General features: G+C 38.6%; 1 protein-coding gene across 1 annotated transcript in view; it reads right to left on the reverse strand.

The window, feature by feature from the left end:
- The window catches only part of Bbox1 (gamma-butyrobetaine hydroxylase 1), a 49,245-nt gene extending 43,632 nt beyond the window's left edge, over window positions 1-5,613 (reverse strand). The window contains exons 1-2 of the mRNA XM_052181393.1: window positions 5,395-5,613; window positions 4,217-4,331 (exon numbers count right to left, since the gene is read on the reverse strand). Coding sequence (XP_052037353.1) covers window positions 4,217-4,331; window positions 5,395-5,613 — 334 coding nt within the window. The remainder of the gene's footprint in view (window positions 1-4,216; window positions 4,332-5,394) is intronic.
- Between the last annotated feature and the right edge of the window lie 21,369 nt (window positions 5,614-26,982).

The raw sequence follows: 26,982 nt of genomic DNA on the forward strand, positions 1-26,982 counted from the left end.
AGCCACAAAATAAAAATTGAGTACATAATTACGTAAAATTTCACTTGCAAGTTAAGATACAATTGCATAAAAACTTCACATTTTATTCAATACAAGTTAAATTTATTAATATTGTGTGTGTACACAGTATGTATGTCAATGTGTATACCACACCACCCCTGTGGAAGTTGGAGGACAACTTGTGGACTTAGATCTTTCTTCCACCTTTATGTGGGTCCTGTGGCCTACACTCAGGTCTTGAAACAAGTGCTTTTATCCACTGACCTATCTTGCTGGCCCAAACTTTATTTTAATGAATATTAAACTTTGTTTCAAAATTTTCTCACTTATTTATCTGGGAAAGGCACATCCCAGGTACTGAGAGTCAAATTTTAAAAAGGACAGAGATTAGAGACTACGTCCTGCTGCCTATTATCCCACTAACAAAGAATGTGTCTTTCTTAAATGCAAATTCTATCCCTATCGTCTCTGTCTCATAAGCTCCCATTGTCCTCCATACAACTTTTTTCTTTTTGTGGTTGTTTGAGACAGGGTTTCTCTGTGTAGCCCTGGCTGTCCTGGAACTCACTCTGTAGACCAGGCTGGCCTCGAACTCAGAAATCCACCTGCCTCTGCCTCCCAAGTGCTGGGATTAAAGGCATGCGCCACCACCGCCTAACTTCCATACAGTTTTTATAGAACATCTTATGGCCATCTTTCTCCCTCTCCCTTCCCATATGGTCCACTTAGTAGGGACTTTCTTTCCATATGGTCCACTTAGTTGGGACTCTCTTCCCATGTGGTCCACTTAATAGAGACTCAAAACATCCATGAGTAAGTCCATTCTTCAGGATAAATTTGACCTTTTTACTTCTTTTTGTAGAGGAGGCATGTTATAATAAAAGAAAAGTCAAAAGGTATGTAGGAGAGGTTCATGGATTTGGAGGCACTTATGGTAATACATTAATCAGCATCAGTCAGAAAACTCCAAAAATATACAATGCAGAGGAAAAACTTATAGCAATAATCTCAAACCTGTAAACCTGGTTTGCCAATAAAGAATAAGGCAATGAAGGAAATGGTATACCAAAACTCTTATGTTGGAAAAAATCCTCATCCTTGCCTGTATTTCACCAAGCAGCATATGCAAATTATTTCTTATTTTGACCTTTGAGTCTCCTGTGTTGCCTAGCAATTTTAACCTCTCAATATCTAGCTCACTGTACTTTCTGAAATTTATCCTTTATTTTCTACTTCTGTGGTTTCCTGCATGTACTTCTCTCTGTGGGGATATCCTTTTTTTCTATCTTTTCCTGACAAACTATTCCTTAAAACTCAGAGTGGGTATCAACCTCTCCTTTCTTCATATTCTTTGCCTTACGTCATTGTCAATCTTCAGCACATGGTCTTAATGTACTTAATGTAGCTCATGTCCAAGCCTTCTTTTTCACCTTGGTATTTCCTTACATAGTTCCCTGCACAAAATAGATGCCAAATGTCTGTGCAGCTGAATGGACATGCATGAGAGAAATGATATTCTCCACATCTTCCTTTCAGCTCCGAGGAACAGTCTGGTCCTCTGCACAGCTGATTGCCATTTATCTTTTCATTTTGTGTTTGGCAGCCTGTGCCAAAAGAAGGAAAGTGGTGTGCATCTGGAACCCAGATTTTCTAAGCCCCGTATCCCTCATTCCAAGGGAGAAGCAGAGGAGGAAAATCACTACGAGGGCTAAAAATGCAAAGAGCTTTCATCAGTGGCACTCACTTTGTTTACAGGCTTTGGAGTACTAATCTTTGAAAACTCACATTGGCCTAGGGATAAAATTCTATAGGAAAAAGAAAAAGAAAAAAAAAAAAAGAAAAAAAGCCATCCAACCAATACTCTATCAACTCCACATCTTGGAAATATATTTTAAAATAAACTTTGCTTTAAAGTATTAAAATACTTTCCCGTGTCTACCTAGCAGCCAGTTCTTATGTTATTCATGTTCTCAGCCCGTCGCTGTACCAGCTTTTTCCACTACTCAATAGAGTGTACTATCATTTCCAGTTTGCTACTGCCTGATAGTACAGAGGAATGTAAGCTATGAAAAAGAGAAAGCTTCACTTGTCAGGAAATATTAGTGGAGGAGGTGTGATCGTTCCTCCTTTAGCATTTAAAAGCTTAAGCTCTGATAATAAAAAGGTTGACTTTTACTTCATGAAATGACACAGAGAAGAACTTAAAGGCAATGAAATGAAAATCCAAATGGATAGCAAAACTAGGGCAGCGATAAAGAAAAAAATCTGAATACCAGAAGAAATCTAAAAGTAAAAAAAGTTGAGATATGTCTATTTGATCCAGATAATGACTATGAAATTATGTTATTGTTGACCCCCCCTCAAAAAATTCAGAAACACACTCTGAAGGAATGTTGATGAATGTTTTCCCTATATATTCATCTATTTTCAATCACTTAGCAGGGACAGATAAAGGTAAATGGATTCTTGGTTCAGACACAGCAGTGGAACAAATCCTTATCAGCTGTCACAGTGCTGTGACCACACACTTAGAGGAATTGAATTTTTGACAAGACTAGCCTATGCTTAAAAAGAAGGGGAAACTCTGGTACCTATTGATTGATAAACACAGGAAAAGGAAAGCTGTCTTATAAGTTGATTAGTAAGCAACATCTCCACTTCTAGAGAACCATTGTAAGACTAGTTTTAAAATGCCAGGCAGTTATTACACATGAGGGAGTTTCAGGTTTAGAAGGAGTAAAGTAGAATCTCATTGAGTATATGACTCAGAGTTCCTGAGAGAGGTGGTAAGAGATTGGCCAAGTAGCCACTTCCTGAAATGGGTAGTAGTCTGTCTGATAGATGAACTTGTCGGTGGAAAGGGAGTTCAGGAACCGTGCCTGGCTTGTGGAAGTCAGAGTCCTAACCAGCAAGCAAAATTCATGTGTGTTAGAGTTTGCCTTTGACCACACAATTGTAATCTGTAGAACATAGGTAATCATGTGGAATTGGTAGAACAATATAGAATAAATCAGAGACCTTCTCACCCTCACAAATGCTTCTACTTGCTTGTGTTATTGTATATTTCTTAGAACTTCTATTTTTAATTTTTCCTTTATTTTGCCTATTATCTGAGAGATGTTATCATCCCTCTTTGCTACTGGATTCATCTTTTAGTTATCTTAACCATTTTTCTGTTCAGAGAATCTCTGGAGATCTATATAAATGCTCAAGAAATGGCTTGCATGCACCGTAAGTGTGAGCTCAGTTCTGTGTTCCTTTTTTTCACAGCTTCATTGTTCACACAATCTCATGGACACCGGCATAGGAGCTTGTGCTCTGTTCTGTTCTGACTTTAGATATCATTAAGGAGGATGCGCTTTCTCCGGTTGATGGCACTCCTTTGCAGAGAGCATGGAGGGAACATCCTGGACTCTCGGCTCTTACTTCAGATGACACAGGCTCAAGCCTGCTGAAATTTTCCCTGCTAGTACTTTAGGATATCAACATCTGCTATGTTCTCCATTTCAGTTTTGGCCAAATGATCTCTGTTGCTAATAGGATACCTGGGAAGTCCTGCTAGTGTATGACAAATTCAGAGGGGGCCACTCTCAGTCAGCCATTGAACTGAGCACCGGGTCCCAAATGGAGGAGCTAGAGAAAGGACACAAGGAGCTGAAGGGGTTTGCAATGCCATAGGAGGAACAATAATATGAGCTACCCTGTATTCCCAGAGCTCCCAGGAACAAAACCATCAACCAAGAGTACACATGGAGTTACCCATGGCTCCAGACACATAGGCAGCAGAGGATGGCCTTGTTGGACATCAAAGGGAGGAAAAGACCCTGGTCTGAGGAAGGCTAGATGCTGCAGTGTAGGGGAATACCAGGACAGGGAAGTAGGAGAGGGTTGGTTGGGGACAGGGGGAGGGGAGATGGGTTATGAGACTTTCAGGGGGCAGGGATCAGGAAAGGGGAAATCATTTGAAATGTAAATAAAGAATATATCTAATAAAAAACATTTCTCGCAAATGAATTGACTTTTCTCCTGAGTACATCCTTAGAAAATGAGAAAGAGATATAAATATTGATTACATTGATTTGATCATCTTGTAATATATATGTGTTAACTCAATAAGACATGCCCTGCAAATAAAGTCAATTCAAATAATAGTACTTTCTTCAATCAATCGTCACTATAAGTTTTTAGCGTGGAATGAAGAGTATTGCAATGTTACCTGGTAAAAACAATTCTCCTTGGAGCCTTGCTCTGGCCTGTTGAGAAAAGCATCTTTTCTTCAGCCAATTAGCTTCGAATTCACTGTAATGGTCATTGGGCCATGTGATATAAACCTTATAAGAGAGAAATAAGACAGCTATAAGACAGTTATCATCTATTTGTATGTTGCAGAGCTATACATTTCTGTCTTCTGTAATTTCTTCTCTTTTGGATGCTACTAAATTATAATGATTAGAAATAGAATTTTACTAACATGGCATCTCTGATTTCCATACTCTAGATATGTAATCCTCAGACTTCCTCTGAGAAGGTGTGACTACCAAGAATGAGAATTTGGAATAGAGAACGAAACTGAGAGAAGGATAGAAAAATGGGAAAAGACAGAATCTTCTATCATGTTTGTCCTGGTGAGCATTTGGAAATAAGGAAGAGAGAAACCTGTTCGATAGCACTTGTGGTTGACACTGAGAGTGATGACTTTAGGATATGATGTCTTATGAACCTAGTTAGTATTCTGGCTAAATAGTACTAATCAGTAAGATTTCTGAGCAAGTGCTGTACACCAGGCAGTAGGATAAATATTTCCACCCAGATTATCTCATTGGCCCCTGACATTTCTATGAACCAATTCTGTACTTTTCTAGTTTGGTAGAACAGTAAGCTGAGTGTCAGATGCACCATTTTCATGGTATCAATTGTATGATTGTGTTTCAAGGCCACTGCCCCCTAAAAGAATAAAAGGCAAAGTTTACATATTTTTTTAAAATGGTAGTCATTTTAAAAGGTAAAAAATTATACACTCTGAAGAGAAACCAGAGAACATCAGCAGGCTATATTTATGTGTATGTATATGTATAAAAACAGACCGCCATTTTGAGAGGGAGTGAGGAGGATATGGAAGGGGTTGGAGGAAGGATAAAGTGATGTGATTTCATTTCAGTTAAAATAAAAAGGAGATAGATTAAAAAGAAAAAGGAAAGAAAATGTTGCAGTAGTGATAACAACAGCAGATTTTTCCACTGAATATGCCTACTCTACCAAACACCGCACAAACATGTCCGTGGAGAAGATTTGTTCTATACATAACACATTAACGAAGAGCTACTTACATAACTCTAGACTAACACTTTTGATTTAACTCAACAAAGAAGGGAAAGACGATTTCGAAGTAATTACCTTTTTCCGGTCAAATGTCAAGTCATCGATTCTAATGTTCACATCCAGAGCTTCCAGGAGAAGTTTCCGAGCTTTTGCAGAATGTAGATAGCAGTCTGAACACTGACAGTTGTCTCTCAGCCATACTGCTGGGTAGAGGGACTCTGCCCCATCGTGCCAAAAGATCTGCATCAGATGGGCTCCATCTAGTGCTTCTGCCTTTAGGATGGCACAGTGCATGTTTCTGGCCTTTGGTGATAAATCCTACTAGCTACCTGCTAGGACAAATCAGTGTTAATTGTAATCTGCTGGCAGATTGTACCTGAGCCTGACCACTACAATACTGCAAGTGGACTCTGGACTCTGCCTACCACTCAGCAGTGTGAGCCTACGGTTTGATCGATGCTGGGACCTTTGTTCTGATTAGAGTATTTCACATGCTGTAAACAGAAGCACAGTGACAAGCTGTAAGATAAAAATGCCACATCGAATCCAAATCAAGAGGGTTCCTTGTTTTGTTTTGTTTTTTTTTTTAACAAATTTTAGATTGTAAAATAAGAAGCAATGTCACACACATTGTTATAACCACGTTTGCATAAATACTGTGGGAAAATTGCTATGCAAATGGAAAATGTAAAGTTAGCCTCTCTATTTTGGTATTTCAGTGCTGAAGACTGAGCTCAGGGTTTTACACACATGAGACACGTACTCTACTATTGAACTTCAGGCCCAGCTCACACCTCTGTGGTTTAACCAATGGCAGAGGCACCTGGCATTTGAAACAAAAACTGCTTCCATGATTCACAATTACCAATTTGCTTAAAGGGTAGTGTGATTTAGAATATGGTTATATTTCTTTTCTAGTTTTATTTTTTACACAGTATATTTTCTCACTGGAACATAAAAGTACCAAAGTCCTTTAAAAGCTTACTGGGCTTGTTTTCTGCATTTGCTCGTTTGGAATGTTTATGGGGGGAGTTTTATGAATCTACATTTTGAATGGAATGTATGGCTCTATTTTATTACAAATCCACCAATTGTAGCAATGCAGTAACTACAGCAGAAGAAATCTCGTGAAAGAAAGGTGCCATGGTGCTTACACTGGACACCTCTTTGACTGTATACCTGACCTTCAGGAATAAGGCAATGTTACAGACTTAACTTTTCTCGTTTTTCTGGGATTCTCAATACATATACAAAGAGCAGGCATTAGTAAAAAGATAAAATTTACAAAAAAAGAATCAAAATGTTTTAAGTGTTTCCAGAGGACAATTAACACCTTTAGTTCTCCTAACAGAAGAGAACAGAGGACAGTGCTACCTGCGATAAGAGAGGAAGACCCCTTCACCGTACCAGATACCGAGACAGCACCAGAGACTAGCCCAGCAAAGCAACTGAGACAGCACCAGGGACTAGCCCAGCAAAGCAACTGAGACAGCACCAGGGACTAGCCCAGCAAAGCAACTGAGACAGCACCAGAGACTAGGCCAGCAAAGCAACTGAGACAGTACCAGAGACTAGGCCAGCAAAGCAACTGAGACAGTACCAGAGACTAGGCCAGCAAAGCAACCGAGAAAGCACCAGGGACTAGGCCAGCAAAGCAACTGAGACAGCACCAGGGACTAGCCCAGCAAAGCAACTGAGACAGCACCAGGGACTAGCCCAGCAAAACAACTGAGACAGCACCAGAGACTAGCCCAGCAAAGCAACCGAGACAGCACCAGGTACTAGCCCAGCAAAGCAACTGAGACAGCACCAGAGACTAGCCCAGCAAAGCAACTGAGACAGCACCAGGTACTAGCCCAGCAAAACAACTGAGACAGCACCAGGTACTAGCCCAGCAAAGCAACTGAGACAGCACCAGAGACTAGGCAAGCAAAGCAACTGAGACAGCACCAGGGACTAGCCCAGCAAAGCAACTGAGACAGCACTAGGGACTAGCCCAGCAAAGCAACTGAGACAGTACCAGGGACTAGCCCAGCAAAGCAACTGAGACAACACCAGGGACTAGCCCAGCAAAGCAACTGAGACAGCACCAGAGACTAGCCCAGCAAAGCAACTGAGACAGCACCAGGGACTAGCCCAGCAAAGCAACTGAGACAGCACCAGGGACTAGCCCAGCAAAGCAACTGAGACAGCACTAGGGACTAGCCCAGCAAAGCAACTGAGACAGTACCAGGGACTAGCCCAGCAAAGCAACTGAGACAACACCAGGGACTAGCCCAGCAAAGCAACTGAGACAGCACCAGAGACTAGCCCAGCAAAGCAACTGAGACAGCACCAGGGACTAGCCCAGCAAAGCAACTGAGACAGCACCAGAGACTAGGCCAGCAAAGCAACTGAGACAGCACCAGGGACTAGCCCAGCAAAGCAACTGAGACAGCACCAGAGACTAGGCAAGCAAAGCAACTGAGACAACACCAGGGACTAGCCCAGCAAAGCAACTGAGACAGCACCAGAGACTAGGCAAGCAAAGCAACTGAGACAACACCAGGGACTAGCCCAGCAAAGCAACTGAGACAGCACTAGGGACTAGGCAAGCAAAGCAACTGAGACAACACCAGGGACTAGCCCAGCAAAGCAACTGAGACAGCACCAGGGACTAGCCCAGCAAAGCAACTGAGACAGCACCAGGGACTAGCCCAGCAAAGCAACTGAGACAGCACCAGAGACTAGGCCAGCAAAGCAACCAAGACAGCACCAGGGACTAGCCCAGCAAAGCAACTGAGACAGCACCAGGGACTAGCCCAGCAAAGCAACTGAGACAGCACTAGGGACTAGCCCAGCAAAGCAACTGAGACAGCACCAGGGACTAGCCCAGCAAAGCAACTGAGACAGCACCAGGGACTAGCCCAGCAAAGCAACTGAGACAGCACCAGGGACTAGCCCAGCAAAGCAACTGAGACAGTACCAGAGACTAGCCCAGCAAAGCAACTGAGACAGTACCAGGGACTAGCCCAGCAAAGCAACTGAGACAGTACCAGAGACTAGGCCAGCAAAGCAACCGAGACAGTACCAGAGACTAGGCCAGCAAAGCAACCGAGAAAGCACCAGGGACTAGGCCAGCAAAGCAACTGGGACAGCACCAGGGACTAGCCCAGCAAAGCAACTGAGACAGCACCAGGGACTAGCCCAGCAAAGCAATGGCGTTTGGCAAACTGCAGTCACCTACACAAACCTACACATAGGCATATATGCATACACATAATTAAAAGCAAAATAAACCCTTTGACAAAACAGAGAAGGAGCACAATAAAAAAAACCTGTCAGGGATCACCAAATAGTTTCTACAAAATGGCTGCTAGGCTATAAGGTTTGTAAGACACATATAATTTCTCATTTGTAGTATTAATTTTAAAATTCCATTCAAAATATAGCAAATATTCATGGTGTGTGTAAAAGTGGCCTGTGGGACATTTCTGGCCAAGAGCAGTAGTGTGACTGTCCTTTATAAATTTGTTCAGGCTTTCTTTTAGCACAGTGGCATCATGTGATACTTTGGTTCAGAAAGCACTATTCTTTTACTTCCTTGGGTACTGAGCAAAAGTTAGCACTCACATGTAACAATCTCATGTTTGTACATGTGGTATTATCAGATACAAAGATGACCATACCATATGGAAAATTGAGAGGATTACAATGCATTTAAAAATCTGGTGTTAAATAGTCTCAATTATTTGTTAGAAAAAATTTAATTTACTCCAGAAAGACCTGTGATTGATATTGCTTTATATGTCTTGATTCTACATTATTTTACTTCCTCATTAATCTAATATTGATTATTCAGTACAAATATGGGACATAGTTATAGTTCAAGCTTCCTCTATTTCTGATATTACCATGTATTATGTAAGTCTGTCCAGTGAAATATTTTTCCTTTTTCCACATAAGGAACATCTGAGTGTAGGGGAATGCCAGGACAGGGAATTGGGACTAGGTGGGTTTGTGAGCAGGGGGAGAGGGTATGGGTTAGGGGGTTTCTGGAGGGGAAACCAGGAAAGGGGATAACATTTGAAATGTAAATAAAGAAAATATCTAATAAAAATAAAGGAAAATAGGAAGATTTCAGGATACAAAACCAGCATAGGAATATTAATATTTTGAGAGCACAGTTCTATTTACAATATCATCAATGAAATGACTTGGGATTACTTTAACTTCGGAAACTGTGAAATTATTTGAAGACAAATATAAGAAATAGTATGCCCTCATGAATTAGGGTAATCAATATTGTTCAAGTGCCCATGATACTGAAATAATCTACAGATTCAGTGAAATTTATATAATAATGCCAATAAAATGATTCAAAGCAATAGGAAAGTTACTCCTAACATTTGTGTGGCAACAACAACAGTTTCTAAATAGCCAAAGCCACCAACCAGGAAAGAGATACAGAATTGGAGGCATTATACTACGTGGTCTCAAAATACGTTGTAAAGCAATAGTGACAAAAGTAACTTAATGCTGATATGAAAATTGTCAATCTAGGGAGACCAGAAGTAAACCAATGTATCCAATGTCAATATTTTTTTGCAAAATTTCCAAGATACTCAATAAAAAAGATGTCCTCTTCATATTGCTGGGAGTATTGGTTATTCATATTTGGAAGATTAAATTTGGATTTTTCTTTCAGAATGCAAAGACAGGCTATATTTGAAAACCATACCTAAGGCAAGGGTCTCCAAGCAAAAAGTATAAAGAAAGCATACAATGCTATAAGGAGAAGCAAAAAGGTCTCTTAAAGTGAAAGAGGCTCTTGAGAACAGACAGTTCTCAAAAGAAGATGCAAAAATAGCCATCATGTCTGTGAAAAATGGGAAATTATTTTCAGAGAATACAAAGCCGATCCACTGTGAGAAATCTCTTTGTCCTTGTTACAATCAGTATTACAGAATGAATGTCTTTAAGTGTTGGCAAAGAAAAAGAGAATGAACACTAAGAGGTACCAATTTACCAAGCAAAATAGTATAGAATCTGCTTTTCAAAAATTTAAGAACATGTAAAACTATCCAATGTTGGAAATTTTATAAGAAAATAGATTTGTAATGTTTTTAGCACACACACAAACAAACAAATCACATATGGGTACATACACAGACACATGTACAGTGATAAGTATGGGAAGAATTAGGCAATTATTAATTTGATTGTGACAATTATTTGAAAATTTATAGGTACATTGAAATATTCCATTTACTGCTTTAAAATAGACTGTCAATCATAACTCAACAAAACTCAGAAAAATCCAATCAAATAAAAAAGAATAAATTTTATTTATGTTGACAGCAAGGTTACATTAGTAGTAGAAAGCAGTGCTTAAGAAACAGAATTGTCATTACAGCTCTGCAAATAATTTGTGTTTAGTGAATACTTTCTCTGTCACTAAGAGCTCTGAACTGCATATACAACAACTCTTTACTTCTTCAAATCAACCTGTTGCACTCCTACAGTAAGCACTAGAGAACAGGCATGTCCGATTTACATTCATACATACATACATACACACATATATACATACATGTATACATACATACATAGCCATGAGGACATAACTGTGATCTCATCCCAGCACATTTATAGATACTGTCTATAGATAGTCTGCCTCCTATTGCTTTGAAAAAAAACCATGACCAAAAGCAGGTTGAAGAGGAAAAGATTTATTTTATCACATCATCCATCATGAAGGGACGTTAGGGCAAGAACTCAAGGCAGGAACTCGAGGGCAAGAACTGAAGCAGAGGCAGTGGAATCTGCCTTAAGAATAAAACAAAAAATTTCTCATTTTGTTTTATCATCTAGGTTTCACGTGTGTTGGCATGTATTTTAATCTCATTTCATCTCTATTATATGTTCATTAATATATTTATTTAAAATGATTTCTTTTTTTGTATGTGTATGTATAGATACCATGGAGGCCAGAAAGGGGCCTTAGATAGCGTGGAGCTGGAGCTACAGGTATATTTTGTGAGTTGTCTGATGTCCTAGGATGTAACTCTTGTCCTCAAATAGATCACTAAGCCCTCTTATGTGCCAAACCATGTCGGGAGCTTCTGTTTAAAATTTTCTGATTGAAATGCTCGGTATTCCATTTGGCACTTGAAGTGTTGTTACTTAATGGATACTTATGTGGTTACTTATATAGTGCAGATTTTTCCATCATAATGAACATGGTTTCTGTACTTAAAAATGGCACTGTGCCCTGCTGTCAACAGAAAACAGGAAGTTTCACCGGAGAAGTGATTATACCTGCAGACATCTGACCTAACCCACAGCAATCTCATTACAGCCTATACTGAGATTTTCATCTATCTCTTTCTAAATTCTTTTGCCTTCTCCTCTACTCAGAGCATTTGGACTGAAGAGGGATTTTCCCCAGAACCCATCTGGCTAAACAGTACATTACCTGGAGAGCAAAGAGCCCCAGACACCAGTACTGTGAAGAATGGAGGCTACCTGGGGGAGCACTGCAAGAGACACTAAGACTTAGGTTTCACTAAACTAAAATAATTTGGATGTCTAGGTAGGAACTTGCTGGGGCATTGCTACTCTTCATAGTCTCTTCCTTAGCTTCCTGATGAGTGTAAGTGACAATTTAAACAGAAACAAGGGGAAATGGCACTTGTTCTCAACTTTAACTTTGCTTCACTAACATCAAGGTTTTAGTGGAGTAAATAGGAAAAATTAAAAGAAAAGGGACATGAAAGATCATAATATTTAAAAGAAAACATTCTGAAAAGTCACATGCTTGTTAAACACTTTGGATTTGTTGACCTCCATTTCCAACTCACCCGACTTACAATTGGACTTAGTAAGGCATCGTGTGAATGCACTTAGTGACATATTTTTATGTTTTCCAGAAGAAAAGGAAAACAGTAGACTCTCCACTAGGAGAATGAAAATATTTATTTTATGCTTATTTTTATTTTGTTTTTAAAAGGAATTATTAGCTTATGAAACATTATTTTGGGTGTGGTGGGAATGAGCAGTTCTGCCTGGCTGGTAAAACGGCCCTTGGGTCTTGGCAGCCTCTTATCTGATCGAGTTTTCTTTTTACTCCACAGTGTTACCTTGTGTATGTTCCCTTCTTAATTATCTGCTGAAGTTTCCCTCTTTAGACTTTACCTGAGAATTCTGTTTGTCACAACTAGATTGTTTTTGGTGAATCCTACTTAAGGCATACCTGTGAGTTTTGACATTTTTCTGTTTCTTAATTTTATATTTTGAAATTTATCACCAATAAGAAAAGAGTTGTGAAACTTAGTTTGTATCCTGGTCTTAAAAATAAAATAAAGGCTAGAACTAAACTCTTAGAGCCAGGGAAAAACCATCTGTCTGTTCTGCTTTCAGTGTCCTTGTTAGACATAGAACCAGACAGGAAAATGGAGGCTGGGAGATCGTCTGTGTGATTTATCCACACCCACTTGTTAGTGGGAGATTGCCTTAGATGTGTGAATAATGTTTACTCTGCAATAACTAATTCAATAATGGTCTTTAGAGAGGATTGATAAAATGATGCAGGGACTTCATGGTAACTACATCCAAAAATCACAGGGTAATAATGTGGACCACTGAGCCCATAGAGCAGTTTAGTAGCATCTATGGAGGGCATCATGGATGCATTGCATGCCAACGTTTGTAAATTTCTATTTTCTCATCCTCATGGTAGCTTCAAAATGTTACTGTGTTGTGGAAAATTTATGTTAGTATCATCTTCTAGAGAGCAATTTCAGTTTATTAACATGATACTATCAAAACACCTGACCTTGTTCTCAAGGTCTTTGCTTAATTAACTTCACTGTTTGACATTTTATTTTTGGAGAAAAGAGTATGAAGAAGTGGGTTTCTTAAGCTTTATATTATTGAGTCTTAAATATATAAGCTACATATATTTCAAATTTTAAATCATACAGTTTGTATTTGGAAAGACTACCATTGACTGGTTGTGTTAGTGGTTCCTAAATAATATTACAGCTTAATAACATTGGAATACATACTCTTTCTAGCCCATGATATCTGCTACCTATAGACTTTTAACTTCAAAATTGTTAAAATTCATTTTTAGTTTTAAGTTGGTTGAATAAGTGGCTGAGGCATATCGTCATCCCTGAAGGTATTTCCATTTAAATAATGAATTCCATGAAACCATTAGCAAAACGACTTGGTGTTCTTGAAGAAGTTCACTATTCTGCCTGCCGGATTTCATTCGAAAATTTGCTTCATACTTTATAAAAAGGAAATGTTAACTTTACCACAGTGGAGTTAGCATATTTCAGTAAGAACTGAATTATGAGGCCTCTTGTTTACTGATGTAATAAGTACAAAATAATCTAAATTCTTTGAACCATACATTGATTATGAAAAAACTTAAAGTTTTCTTCAAATCTATTCAAGTTGCATACACTATTTTTTGAGCTGTATCAAGGGAACACAATAAAAGGGCAGACTCACCTGAACTGACCAACATTATAGAGACACGTGTTAATTTCAGCTCTTTTGGTTTAGCAAAGGGCCAAGGAATAATATGCATCACCTTCCTTTTGGCGGGGTTGTGGATTATTCAAAGAAAACTTAAAAAAAAAATCTCATTAGAACTTTCCTTCCATCACAGGCAATCAGCTCTGTAGACAGAGCTTTCTCTGTCCCTTCTACAAACATCCCGGATCACTTTGGGGATTGCAAAGTAATTTGACGATTGCACTAAGCCAAGCATAATTGGAAAAGACTAGTTGCCAAGAAGCAATCAGATCCACTACATTCCAGAAATCAAGCCTATTCCAGATGTCTGGTGGTTCATCCTACTGCAGCCCAAGGCTGTGAATGACATGTGCCTGGAGTTTGATGTAGATGCGTTCTTTCCCCTGAACACAGAGCTTAATCCAGGGGCCATTTAAGTAAGAGATCTGAGTTCTGTCATCCCTGTTACTATATATTCTCTGGGCACCAAACCACCCAAACACACTAAAATAGAGGAAACCATGGCTTTCTTTGGTCCTGGATATTCTTTGGAGAAGAAACCCCTGTGCTCCAGACATATCTTAGGACTGATCTGCCTCCAGTTTCCAGTCTGCTGGTCTGTTTACCTTAGAAGCCACTATGCTCCTTGTAGCCCTGCTTTGGCCCTGCCCCTATACACAGCTGAGGTTGGTAAAAGAGGAAGATTATAGCTTGATATGAAGGTTTAGCCATTTCTTTGGACATTTAACAACAACAATAACAGCAACACTAAAGCAAAGTAAAGAGCTCTCATAGTCCCCAGGGGAAGCAGCCAGCCAGGAAAAGAACTGTAATAGGTTTCTAGAAACCACAAAACCCCACAGCTCAAGCAGAGCTCTGCCCCATTTCCCAATCAACAGAGAGAAGGAAAAGCATTTCTCACCTGTCTTGTCTTCTGTGACGGAGCCAGCTGCTGCAACAGGAGCAAGCAGACAAGAGCTTTTACTTCTCTTCCACCTGATCACACTGACGGCTTGTCTAATTGCAAAACTCACTTGAAGAAGCCTATGCATTCTGCAGGGAGGAGCTGTCGCCTCTCACCTGAGCACAGGCGCATTGGCATCTACTCAGGCATTGAATATTCCAGCAGAAATGTCTTCAGAGAGCTTTTGATTAGTTGGAGTCTTCTCAGAAGTCTGGGATTGGCTCCCCTGTGCTAGATACTCTTTATTTTCTCCAGTATTGTTTGGAATAAACAGTAGCTGCTAGAGAGCCTTGGGCTCTGCTGAAGATACTTGGTTGCCCAGTGATTTGACTCACAACACACGGCCCTTAGGGCTACAAAAGGGAAAGACCAGGGCAGGCCACATGCCAAGTATTGGGAGCTTGGCTGACAAGCTTTTTATTTGCGGGAGGACGTAATACATGGAGGATTTGTTTGGCAGTTCCCAAGACCCAGTTCCTTACAGTGTAGCTATTATGTTAAAATAGAGTCTTTGGATGGCAACTGAAATCTAGAAAGTGATCAGGAGTCTGTTGGCCTCCTTCCACTCACACCACCCTTCCCAAGAAGATACAGCACACACCAGTTTGTAACTTGTTGCTTCTTGCCTCAAGGACTCAGTGTTTGGAAACAAAAGTAAGCAAAAGCCTTAATCAAAGAGAGAGAGGTCATGTTGCCCCACTCTCACGTGACCTCCGGAATACCAGTGTCACCCACATTCCCCAGAGATGCACTGTCATCTGATTTCATAGTAAAACATCAACTGTTTCCCTATATCATCTCCTCCATTAACTTCCTTCTTCAAGTCTACAAGTTATATTACTGACACCCAGTGTCCAGGAAGATAACAGCAGGCTTGGCTTTCACACACAGGATGGTATAGATGTGGGCTGTAATACTACATGCTGTCAGCCTTGGAAACCACAGGAACAGAAGGTCTAAGATGCCAGAAACAATCAACAAATTATACATTAATAATTCATGAAACAAATGAAATGGGCATACTCGACTTTTCCTTCATTTTTTGTGCTGTCGTAACTATTATTGGAATAAATACAGATCCCACTTAAAATAAAAGGGCTATCAATGCCCAAAGAAGCCATGAATTTGAAAAAGAGCAAGAAGAAGGGTTATATGGAAAGCTTAGAGCAAGGAAAGAAAAGGGAGAAATGATACAATTATACTAATCTCAAAACATAAATAATTTGAAAAATAAGATGACAATAGAAATGCTATATGTGAACAAAGTTGTTGAAAACATGAACATGGTTTCAAGTACTGTGAGTAAATAAAAAAAAAAAACCAAATCTGTCAATAGATAAAGTTAAACAATTTTAAGTAAAAAATTAATACTACAAACAGGCAGATAAACAAAAACAAGCAGGCAAATGAAACATCAGTCTTTCCTGGAGGGGTTCTCCCAAATGAACCCAGATGTCAAATGTCTTTTGGACCTAATGATTTCTTGTTAGTTGGCTATATACCCAGTAGCTGTATTGCTGAGTCACATCACAGAGGTGATTACTTTTAAAATCACCTCTATCCTGTTTTCCATAATAGTTGACCTTATTCCCATCCTCCCTAAAAGTGTACAACAGATCTCCTTTACCAAGAATCTCTCAAACACTTATTTTTAAATCTTCTGGACAAACCCCTCTAAGAGCAAGAAGTGACATACTATTGTGGCTAAACTATTATATCTTTAATTAATAGACACTTGAAGGAGTGTCCACCTGCCTATTGTCCATGTGTGTCCTCTTTTGATAGACTTCTATTCAGCCTTTTCTGTCTATAATGAATTTGTTACTGAGTTGAGGCTCATATTTGTTTGGAAACTAATCCTTAATTAGATGCATGTTGGTCTAGTTTTCTTTTGTTATAATAAATATCATGATCAGAAGCAACTTGGTGTAGTTCAGCATACACTTACAGGAAAAGTTCCTTATTGAGGGAATTGAGAGCAGGAACTCAAAAAGAAACCACAGAGGAATGGAGCCTGCTGGCTCATTCTGTGGCTCATGCTCAACTTTCCTAGCTGCCTTGGGATGGCCCCACCCCGTGGTGGGCTGGGCCTTTGCCTATCACTCATCAGTCAGGACAATCTCTTAAACACATGCTGTTCTAGTTTGCTTTCTATTGCTGTGGTAAAACACTAGCCAAAAGCAACTTGGGGAGGAAAAGGCTTAGTTCACTTTATACTGACAGGGAACAACAATCAGCCACTGAAAAGAACCAAGACAGAAACTCAAGCAGGGCAGGTACCTGCCAGCAGACACAGAAGCAGAGACCCCCTGAGGAACACTGCTAACTGGTGTGTTTTAATGGCTTCTTCAGCTGGCTTTCCTATACAACCCAGAGGGAACAGTCTATAGGTGACCCCTTGCACGATGGGCTGGAAACTCACTTCCATGTCAGTCACTAATCAAGAAAATTCACACTTGCCTAGAGACTGATTTAAAGGAGCCTTTTCTCAATTGAGATTCTTCTTTCCAGATGACTAACTAGTACGAAGTTGACAGAAAAGTAACAGGGACACGAGGTGGGGGTGGGGGACAAGCCATTTCTGTCTAAGCAGTTGTTCCATTGAGATTCTTTCTTTTCAGGTGATTTTAGGTTATGTAAACTTGACAATAAAACCTAACTAGGACCTACTTACAAATAATTTATCCTGTTTCATCTGTCATATCTTCTGTTTTAGAAATTGTTTCCTTGGCTGTGCAGAAATTTTTTAGTTTGATATACTCCCAATTAAATATTCTTGCTTTTGTTAACTATTTTCTGTGTTATATCAAAAAATATTGTATAAATAGCATTGCGGCACTATTTACAGTGTCTAAGATAGGAAAGCCATCTAAATGTTTGTCAACTGATGCCTAGATTAAGAAAATGTACCACACACACCATAGAATACTATGAAATGAGATCTTTGCAAATGAATTTATAGAACGTTGTGTTAAATGATGTTAGGCGGACACACAAAAATAATGCCTAATCTTGATATCTGGTGCCCCAAATGGTCAAGATCATAGAAGCCTAGGGTAAAGAATGATGGTTGCCGGTGGATAGAGGCGGTAGTACGGACTTTACCGGAAGTAGTTATGAGGCATGAGTAAGTTCAGGACATCTATCACACAGGTAACCCTAGTTAATAAAGAATTAATAAAGTTATCTACTTGAAGATAGCTAAGACAGTAGATCTTAAATGTTCTCACAGGAAAAATTCAATATGATAAGTAGTAGATAGCTTAATTTAACAATTTCACTATATATGTATATCAAAAGAAAACAAAATATGCAAGACAACAAACACAAGAAACACACACACACACACACACACAATTTGTAGTCTAACTAATACCTTAACTAAGGTAAGTAAATTAGTAGTTCTTGGGATTAAAAGGCATACTTTTCCAGGACTTGGTCATTTCTGAATTAACTCGTTTGAGTCTTCAGCTTGATTTCATATGTGCCTTTGAGTTTCTCTTCTGATATTAGTGCTTTGAATTTCAGGAAAAAAATGAACCCAGTGGTTCCTAATCCAACGGATGAGCACAAACCTGTAAAAGCTGCCACAGGCTCACCGCAGCACCGCTTCCGCGTTGTCCACAGGCTTCTACCAGGAAAGGACAGGGGATGGTCTCAGGAGTCATGGCGACACAAGGAAAAATCCAGAATTTGCTGAAGAATTCTGCTGGGACAGTGGAAGAGGCAGTTCTGCCAAAAGGCAAGTGCAAGCCCCTCACAACTCCAAAGACCTCCAACTGCCAGGTTGCACTCACAGAACATGGAAACAACCCTAATAGCTGGACCCAGCCCCAACCCTGTAGAGAAAAAAGCCCAAGCTCAAGATTTGAAATCCCATCAACCCCTTTGCTTTCCCTAAGCTCTGAACTTGAAATATCACCAATGCCCCATCCAGGAAACCCTATATAAACCCTTTCTTTTGCTTTGTTCTCTGCTGCTTTTTGCCCAAGCAGAGGCAGCCACCCTCCTCCCAATAAGTCTTTTGTATAATGTTTGGTGTGTGGTATGACTTTGTGGTAGTTCTTGGCTCCTGAGTGATATGATACTTTTCCCTTCAGAGTTGTAATACTTTGGGGAAACCTTCCTCAGCTGGAGCAGAGCTATAACACTTTGGAAAAATTTTCTCCCACTGGCCTAGAGCAGAGCTCTAACCAGGGATGCCTCAGAGCTGTAACACTTACCATAAACACTTTGAGTCTTTCCAATAATAATAATTTTGTGATCAATAACTGTTAAGAATTATTTTGAGAATTAAAACTAATAGGCAAGTTCTGAAGTTTTAGTCATTTAAATCTGAAGAATTTTGTGAGAAAAAAACCCAGCAAGCTGCTAGTAAATGAAACTATTAGTATTAGTATTATGGTAAAAATAGACAATTTGATGTTTAAGATAGTGTTTTTATATGTAAACATGTTTGTCTAGATCATTTGCCAGTGGACCGGGTCTTTCCCAAGGGCTTGGAAATGCAGGTTTGGCACTGTCTTGCATTAAGCACTAACGACCCATACTGTGGAGCTTGGGCTTCAGCAGACTTCAATCATACCATGAAAGAAAGGCTGGTTTATCTATCGGATCAAAGGACCTGATCCAGAGTCTACACCATCCCTTTATTCCACGTAATGTTATAGAATCCATAACAAGATACAATAGGTGTCTAAAGAGTTGTGTCTGCTTCTCAGGTCTGTGAGAATTCATTCCCTTCCTTCTGTCCACAGAAGTTCTGCACCTTTACTAGATGTGTATAAGTGGATGGTCAAGGCCCATCTATATTTATATGCTATTTACATAGACGAAGTTAGAGAAATCTGACCTCATTTGAGCTCCCTAGTGTATGATGCAAACTGGAATGTGAAGAGATGTGGAAGAATCTAGGATTTCAGGCTGCAATCTGAAGACTGGGATCTAGAGAATGACTCCTTCACTATGACAATTTTTTGTCTGGAACTAAAAGGAATCTGGGAATAAAGGTTATAATGAAGGTACTTTTCACATTTAAAGGACAGAACATATCCAATAGTCATGTTATATAAGCAATGCCATACTGGTAAACGCTTAACTAGAGTCTCTTGGAAAACAAACATGAAAGCAAACATTCACTCCACTGTAGTGTTTGCTATTTATTGTGATCAAAGGTCAAAATAAAGCTAGGCTGACTTATTTAAGCCTACTAACATAATGTTACTAAATGGAAATTTGGGAAGATTGGTATATAATTAGTTTTCTCAAACATGTAAAAATTTACTCCAGAACATTAATGTTTATAATTGTAAGCTTTTGTCCACATGGTATAATAACCTTAATCAGTACTCCTATCCTGAGTTTCTAATGGCCTGCCCTAGTTTACAGTAAATACCAGCACACCACACATTCTTTTAAATACCCCTTGTATAAAAGGTCTGTTAGACATGTGACTCTAGGCACATTATCAATCTACAAATTAATCTGTACTTCACATCTTGCTTGACTAAAGGAGAGAAAGCATTTGAAGGAATCTAGCACAATTCTTGGCATTTTATTTACAACCAATAAATGTTACTGAAAGAATGAATCATAGGCATTCAATAAATTTTAATTTCTTTTTTATTATAATCTTTGGGGAAAATTCAAGCTTTTTAGTTTAAACTGTTCTTAGATGTCTGCAATTTTCTGCATTTGTCTTTAAGTCAGAGCCCTTTCTTAGAGAACTCCAGTGGTAGACATCTCATTTTCATGAAGTCCCCAAGAGAGCAATGCTCACTCTGCGTTACTCCTTTTAGAATTGGTAAAATTCCACTTGGCTACGGGTCTGTTATCTGAGTCCAGGGAAGGAAAGTTTGTTTTTATGCTCTGACTTTGTTCTCAGCTGTATTTTGTATCCCAAGACAGTAACAAAAAAGGGCTCTGAATTAAAACTTGAGATTTAGCTATTCCGCATGTTGTCCTCTGTGAGGAATGTTTTGAGTTTTGAAAATGTGTACAAAACAAGCAAGTGTAGAAGATTCAGTAGTGCTCTCAGCAATTTGTTTAATTCCACAAAAAATCCTTGGTGAAGAGCAATTTCTAGGTGTAATTTCTGTATCTCATGAACATAGCTATTGATTGGTGACTTATGTAAGCATTACTATTTTCTTAGTTGTTTATAGGAGTAGGTATCCAGCTCTCAGAGAGGATTTTTCCTTCTAAACTATTATGTTTCATGACTGCTTTTTAAAACCTTAAATGAGCAGCTTCTTCATGCTTAATATTTTACCTGACATCTAGGAGAAGCATGGCTTATAAACATGTCAAAGACCTTGTCTGTGTTACTTTGCTAGCAAAAACTAGTAATTTCTCCAAAAGAGCTTCAAAAAAAGGAGAAACTATGATGAGAAAATAAATGTATTGAAAACTCATTTGGATAGATGGCTGAATGGAAAAGCAGATTTGTAAATATGAACATCATTTTTGAAGAGAGTCAGGGGAAATCATCAGCAAGTTCATAAGGATGATTTGTGACTTGGAAAAGCTTAAGATATTTTCTGATTCAATGATCTGATTTTATAAATGATGAACATGGGATGCTGTAAGCTAGCATAAAACCAGATGCCCTCAGGGAACAATCTAGACATTTCTATTTTTAATACTAGTTAGAATAGGTTAGATATGATGATAACAGTAATACTGAAACAGTCTAGGGGCTTACCACAGTCTGTTCACATAAGCCTCATTCCCAACACAGGAAGCCTGGAGAACCTGCCTGATACCCAAGGTTGATGAACTCCTCAGTATTGTGACAGAGCTTGGAAAGTAAGCATGGACAACTATGCATGACATTTGTAGACTCATACTTGCAAGTGACCCATCACAGATATATCCTCAGTTAATCATGCTTTTCTTGAAGGACATTAAGACTCTTCCTAGTGTTTTTAGGAGGAAAACCGGAATATTTTAAATGGTCCAAATATTTTAAAACCCTTATTAATCACTTAATTATGAACAGACTTCAAATGTGTTAAGTCATAGATAGCAAGAGAAAACATGGAACACAGTGGGATATAGTAAGATTTACCTTAAAATAAGATATTTTGATCATTTGAAAGATATAGCTTTTCAAAGTACAGTCACCAACTTACCATGGGATGCTCACCACAGTTAATACATTTGTACCACAACCTCTACATCCAAGGCTCAGAAAACATTGTAGAAGAGGGCTCAGAAGGATTGTAAAATGACATCTTATTTCTTCTAAATATAAAAGGACATAAAGTGTGGGGGGGCGGTGGTAGTAGGGAGAAGGTAGATTTGGGGAAGTTGGGTGGTTGATTATAATCATTACACCTTGTATGAGATTCTCAAACAATCTATAAAATATTGAATTATTTTTAATGATATATTGATGATCTTTTTGGGTCTGAGTTACCTCACTCAGGATAATATTTTCTACTTTCATCTATTTGCCTGCAAAACTCAGGATGTCCTCATTCTTAACAGCTAAATAGTATTCTATAATGTAAATAAACCACATTTTCTGTAATCCATTCTCCTGTCCTGGGACAAATGGGTTGTTTCTAGTTTCTGTCTATCACAAACAAGGCCACTATGAACATAATGGAATACATGTCCCTGTGGCATGGTGGCGCATCTTTTGGGTATATTCCCAAGTGTGGTATTGCTTGGTTTTCAGGTAGATCTATTTCCAATTTTCTGAGGACCTTCCAGATTGATTTCTAGAGTGGTTGTATCAGTTTGCAATCCCAACAGCAATGGAGGAGTGTTCCTCTTTTCCACATACTTGCCAGCATGTGCTGTTGCCTGAGGTTTAATCTTAGCCATTCTGATTGGTGTAAAGTAGAATCTCAGAACCGTTTTGATTTGCGTTTCTCTGATTACTGAGGACTTTGAACATTTCTTTAGGTGTTTTTTTAGCCATTCAAGATTCCTCTGATGTGACTTCTCAGTTTAATTCTATGCCCCATTTTTGGGTTGAGTTATTTGGCTTTTTGGTGGTTAGTTTCTTGTGTTCTTTGTATATTTGGAAGTTAGTTCTCTATCAGATGTGGGGTTAGTAATGACTTTTTCCCAATCTGTAGGTTGCCACTTTGTTTAATTGGCTGTGTCTTTTGCCTTACATAAGCTTTCCAGTTTCATGAAGTCACATTTATAAATTCTTGATCTTAGAGAATGAGCCATTGGAGTTCTGATTAGGAAATTTACCCCTGTCCCAATGAGTTCAAGGCACTTTCCCACTTTCTCTTCTATTAGAGTCACTGTATATCAGGTTTTATGTTGAGGTCCTTGATCCACTTGGTCTTGAGCTTTGTGCAAGGTAACAAATATGGGTCTATTTTTATTGTTCTACATATTGACAGTCAGTTAGACCAGAACCATTTGTTGAAGGTGCTTTCTTTTTCCCATTGCATATATTTTGCTTCTTTGTCACAGATCAAGTGCCCATAAATTTGTGGTTTTATTTCTGGGTCTTTATTTCCTTTGATCAGTGCGTCTGTTTCTGTACCAATACCATGGAGTTTTTATCACTATTACTCTGAGGCAAAGCTTGAGGTCAGTGATGGTAATTCTCCCCACCACTCTTTTATTGTTAAGTATTGTTTTTGCTATTCTGGGTTTTTTGCCTTTCTAGGTGAATTTGAGAATTGTTCTTTCCATGTCTTTGAAGAATTGTGTTGGGATTTTCATGGGGATTGCATTGAATCTATAGCTTGCCTTTGGTAGGATGCCCATTTTTACTATGTTAATTTTGCCATTCCATGAGCATGGGAGATCTCTCCATTTTCTGAGATCTTCTTTGATTTCTTTCTTGTTAGACTTGAAGTTGTTGTTGTACAGATCTTTCACTTGTTTGGTTAGAGTTACCCCAAGATATTTTTTATAATTTGTGGCTATTGTGAAGGGAGTTGTTTGCGTAATTTCTTTCTCAGTCTGTTTATCATTTGTATAAAGAAAGGCTACTGATTTATGAGTCAATTTTTTTATCTGGTTACTTCAATGAAGTTGTTTATCAGCTGGAGAAGGTCTCTAGTAGATTTTTTGGGGTCACTTATGTATACTATCACATCATCTGCAAATAGTGATACCTTTATTTCTTCTTTGACAATTTGTATTTCTCAGATACTGGAAAACCAACCAGGCAGTATACACCAGCTGATATCATGTCCCCAACACATATACAGCAGAGGACCACTGGGTCTAGGTTTAGTTAGAGAAGATGCACCTAATCCTCAAGAGAGGAAACACTAGAGAGTTTAGAAGTCTGGTGGGGTGGGGTGGGGGTGGGGACATCCTCATGGAGACAGGAAGGTGGGGAGAATTATGGGATGTGGAAAAGTCAGATGGTAGACAGGGAGAGGAATAAAATCTGGAGTTTAATATAAAAAGATATATTGATTTGATTAGATACCTTGATTCTGGAACATATATTATGGAATCATGACTGAGTAGTTAAAAATATTTCTCTCATCCTCAAGACTACATTGTTACCTGGCTGAATTAGTAAGAACCATGTTGTCATAGAATATTTATATATCTAAAGAAAGGCCCAGTTGGGATATGCAAAAACATTGACTTAACAAAAAAGGAGTTGGAGGAATATAACAATATTCTTCTGTCCTAGTGCAAGGACCTGGCAGTAGAGGTGGAAGCATTCTTTTTTACAGGATAGTTCCAATGGCAGTTTATTTTGACTAAACCATTATTGAGTCCAATTCTAACTTGGATTTGATGGGAAGATCAATGGGAAAAATTGCTCCCCAACTTACTATGACTATTTGACATTTGTATATTAGTATTCTTACCACAATTGAATAAACTTTTCTCAACTTTATATACTTCAAATTAGATATTTCGATGCAGTCCCAGTAAATGTCAACTCCAGGAAACTGACATTTTCTGTTTTCCCCACAGACAGTACTTGATTGTGGTAAATTCACCCTGAAAAGGTTACTGAACAAGTCCTTCCATTCATCATCTTGGGGAATTTCTCTTGGTGACCTTTGACCTCTATCACCCTGCCAAAGATCTTTTATTGCTTTCCTTCTCCATTGAAGTGTAGTTCAAAAATCAGAAAGACAGCTCCTAGATAGATTCTCTCCTGAATGAGTTCTTGAATATACAGAAAGCTCAATAAGTATAACCTGAAAACCTGAATAATCAAATCAATAGATGGGTAAGTGAACTGATCAAGTTTCAAAAGAAGAAATACAAATATACAATAGAGACAAGAAAAATCTTCAATAATTATAAACATCAGAAAAGGAGCTGGAGTTGTGGCTTGGTAGTTAAGAACACTTGCTACTGTTGCAGAGGATCCAGGTTCGGATCCCGGCACCTACACTGTACATTCCACAGCTGTCTGCTGGTCTCTGTGGTACCAGGCATGCACATGACACACATTCATAAATGCATACAAATGCTCATATAAACATCAGAAAAATGAAAAATAAAACTGCATTGAGATTTTATCTTATCCTGATTCCAATGGCTATCATCAAGGAAACAAATTCTATTGAGTATGTAGAGAAGGAAGAATCTTTATATACTGCTGTTAGGAATGTAAACCATTGTGGTCACTATGGAAATAAATACGAATATTGAAGCAGCAACATAAAACAAACACAAACAAACAAACACCAATCCAAAATAGACCTACTACTCTATAATAGGACTGTATCACTTTTGGGTACCTATCTGAAGGAATCTGTGTCAACATGCTGTAGAGACACTTGTTTACTGATATCCATTGCAAGAGTATGTATGTATAAGAGTCAAGCTGTTGGATTATTCTAGACAATTATTAACAAGTAAATATATAAAGACAATCAGTGATGTCCACACTCATTGTGTGTGTGTGCGTGCCCACACACAGACACAGACAAAGACACATACACTCACCTCTTAGAGTTTATTCATCCCTATGAAAGAATGAAATTATGTCATCTACAGAAAAATTAATGGCCTGGAAATTGCATACTAAGAGAAATGAGCCATAGACTTCAGTACTTGAGAATGTGAATGCAGTATTTGAATATAGATTTGTGGACTCTAGATCATGTACGTATGATACTGCATACATATAAAAGTAGAAAAAAACTCTGCAAAGAAAGGAAGGGTTATAAGGGAAGAATAAGGAGAGAATAAAAGAGGATACAGACAAACGTGTTCTGATATTTGTGGAACCTGGATTTAAATTTAACTTGAGAGGAGAAGGAAGATTATTTGGTGAAAGGAGGTGAATGAACCAAGGAAAGATGGTGATGGGTAGACTGAGCAAATCATAATGACAAGTGTATTAAAAATGCCACCAAGAGCTCCTTGTTTTATGTGCTCACTAAATGAAAGAAAAAAACATATAAAGAAAGGATTGGTCTCTCCTTAAGCTGGTTTCAAATGCAATTATCTTCTAGAAAACCAGGACTTTTTTTTTTTTGAGCATTTATTTGGAACACATATTTTAATCAGCAGGTCATTTTCATGTTTAATTTTCATAAAACCTAAAGGTAAATGCTATTTTTTTTTAAATTGAGGAAACTAAAATTTCGAGCTGCTGGGTAACTTGCTCAAATTCTCAAAGCTAGTAATAAATGGGGCTGGATTTCAAATGAAATTTTGGCTTCAATGCCTGAGTCCCTTTTACCATCCTGCAACAGTGGAGAGCACCATATCTGTGCTCTAGAAAGAGTAAGAGCTAGTGTTCTGTCACTAAAAATGAGAAAAAATTAAGCATATAGCTGACTAATTTCAGTTAGAGGAAGCTATTCAAATAACAAGGTACCAGAATGCAACACGTTGGTTTTTAATCAATTTTAACAATGAAAATGATGAGCTAAATAAGCAAGGAGAAGGATTGTGTCTTTGGAACTTGGAAACATTCAAGGCAGAGAGAACAGCAGGATTAGAGAGAGGGTGAGAGCATTCCAAGGTAGAGCCAAACAAAAATGAGCAGAGGTCAGCCTGCCATATGTGAGGGACAGACAGACCATGGTGACAATTGGATGAAGGGGGAGAGATTGAGGTATACAAAAATTAAATCATTTCATATCTTGTAGAACACGCAAAGGTAACACCAACATTTATCCATGAATCTGAGAAATATATGGGAGATGGGGGCAGGGGGGCTTAAATTGTTTTGAAAGACAGAAGCTTTTTTCCTAACACCTTTGCATGAGTTTTCTCTG

The sequence above is a fragment of the Apodemus sylvaticus genome, chromosome 5 (genome assembly GCF_947179515.1).
Source record: "Apodemus sylvaticus chromosome 5, mApoSyl1.1, whole genome shotgun sequence".
Classification (NCBI taxonomy): domain Eukaryota; kingdom Metazoa; phylum Chordata; class Mammalia; order Rodentia; family Muridae; genus Apodemus; species Apodemus sylvaticus.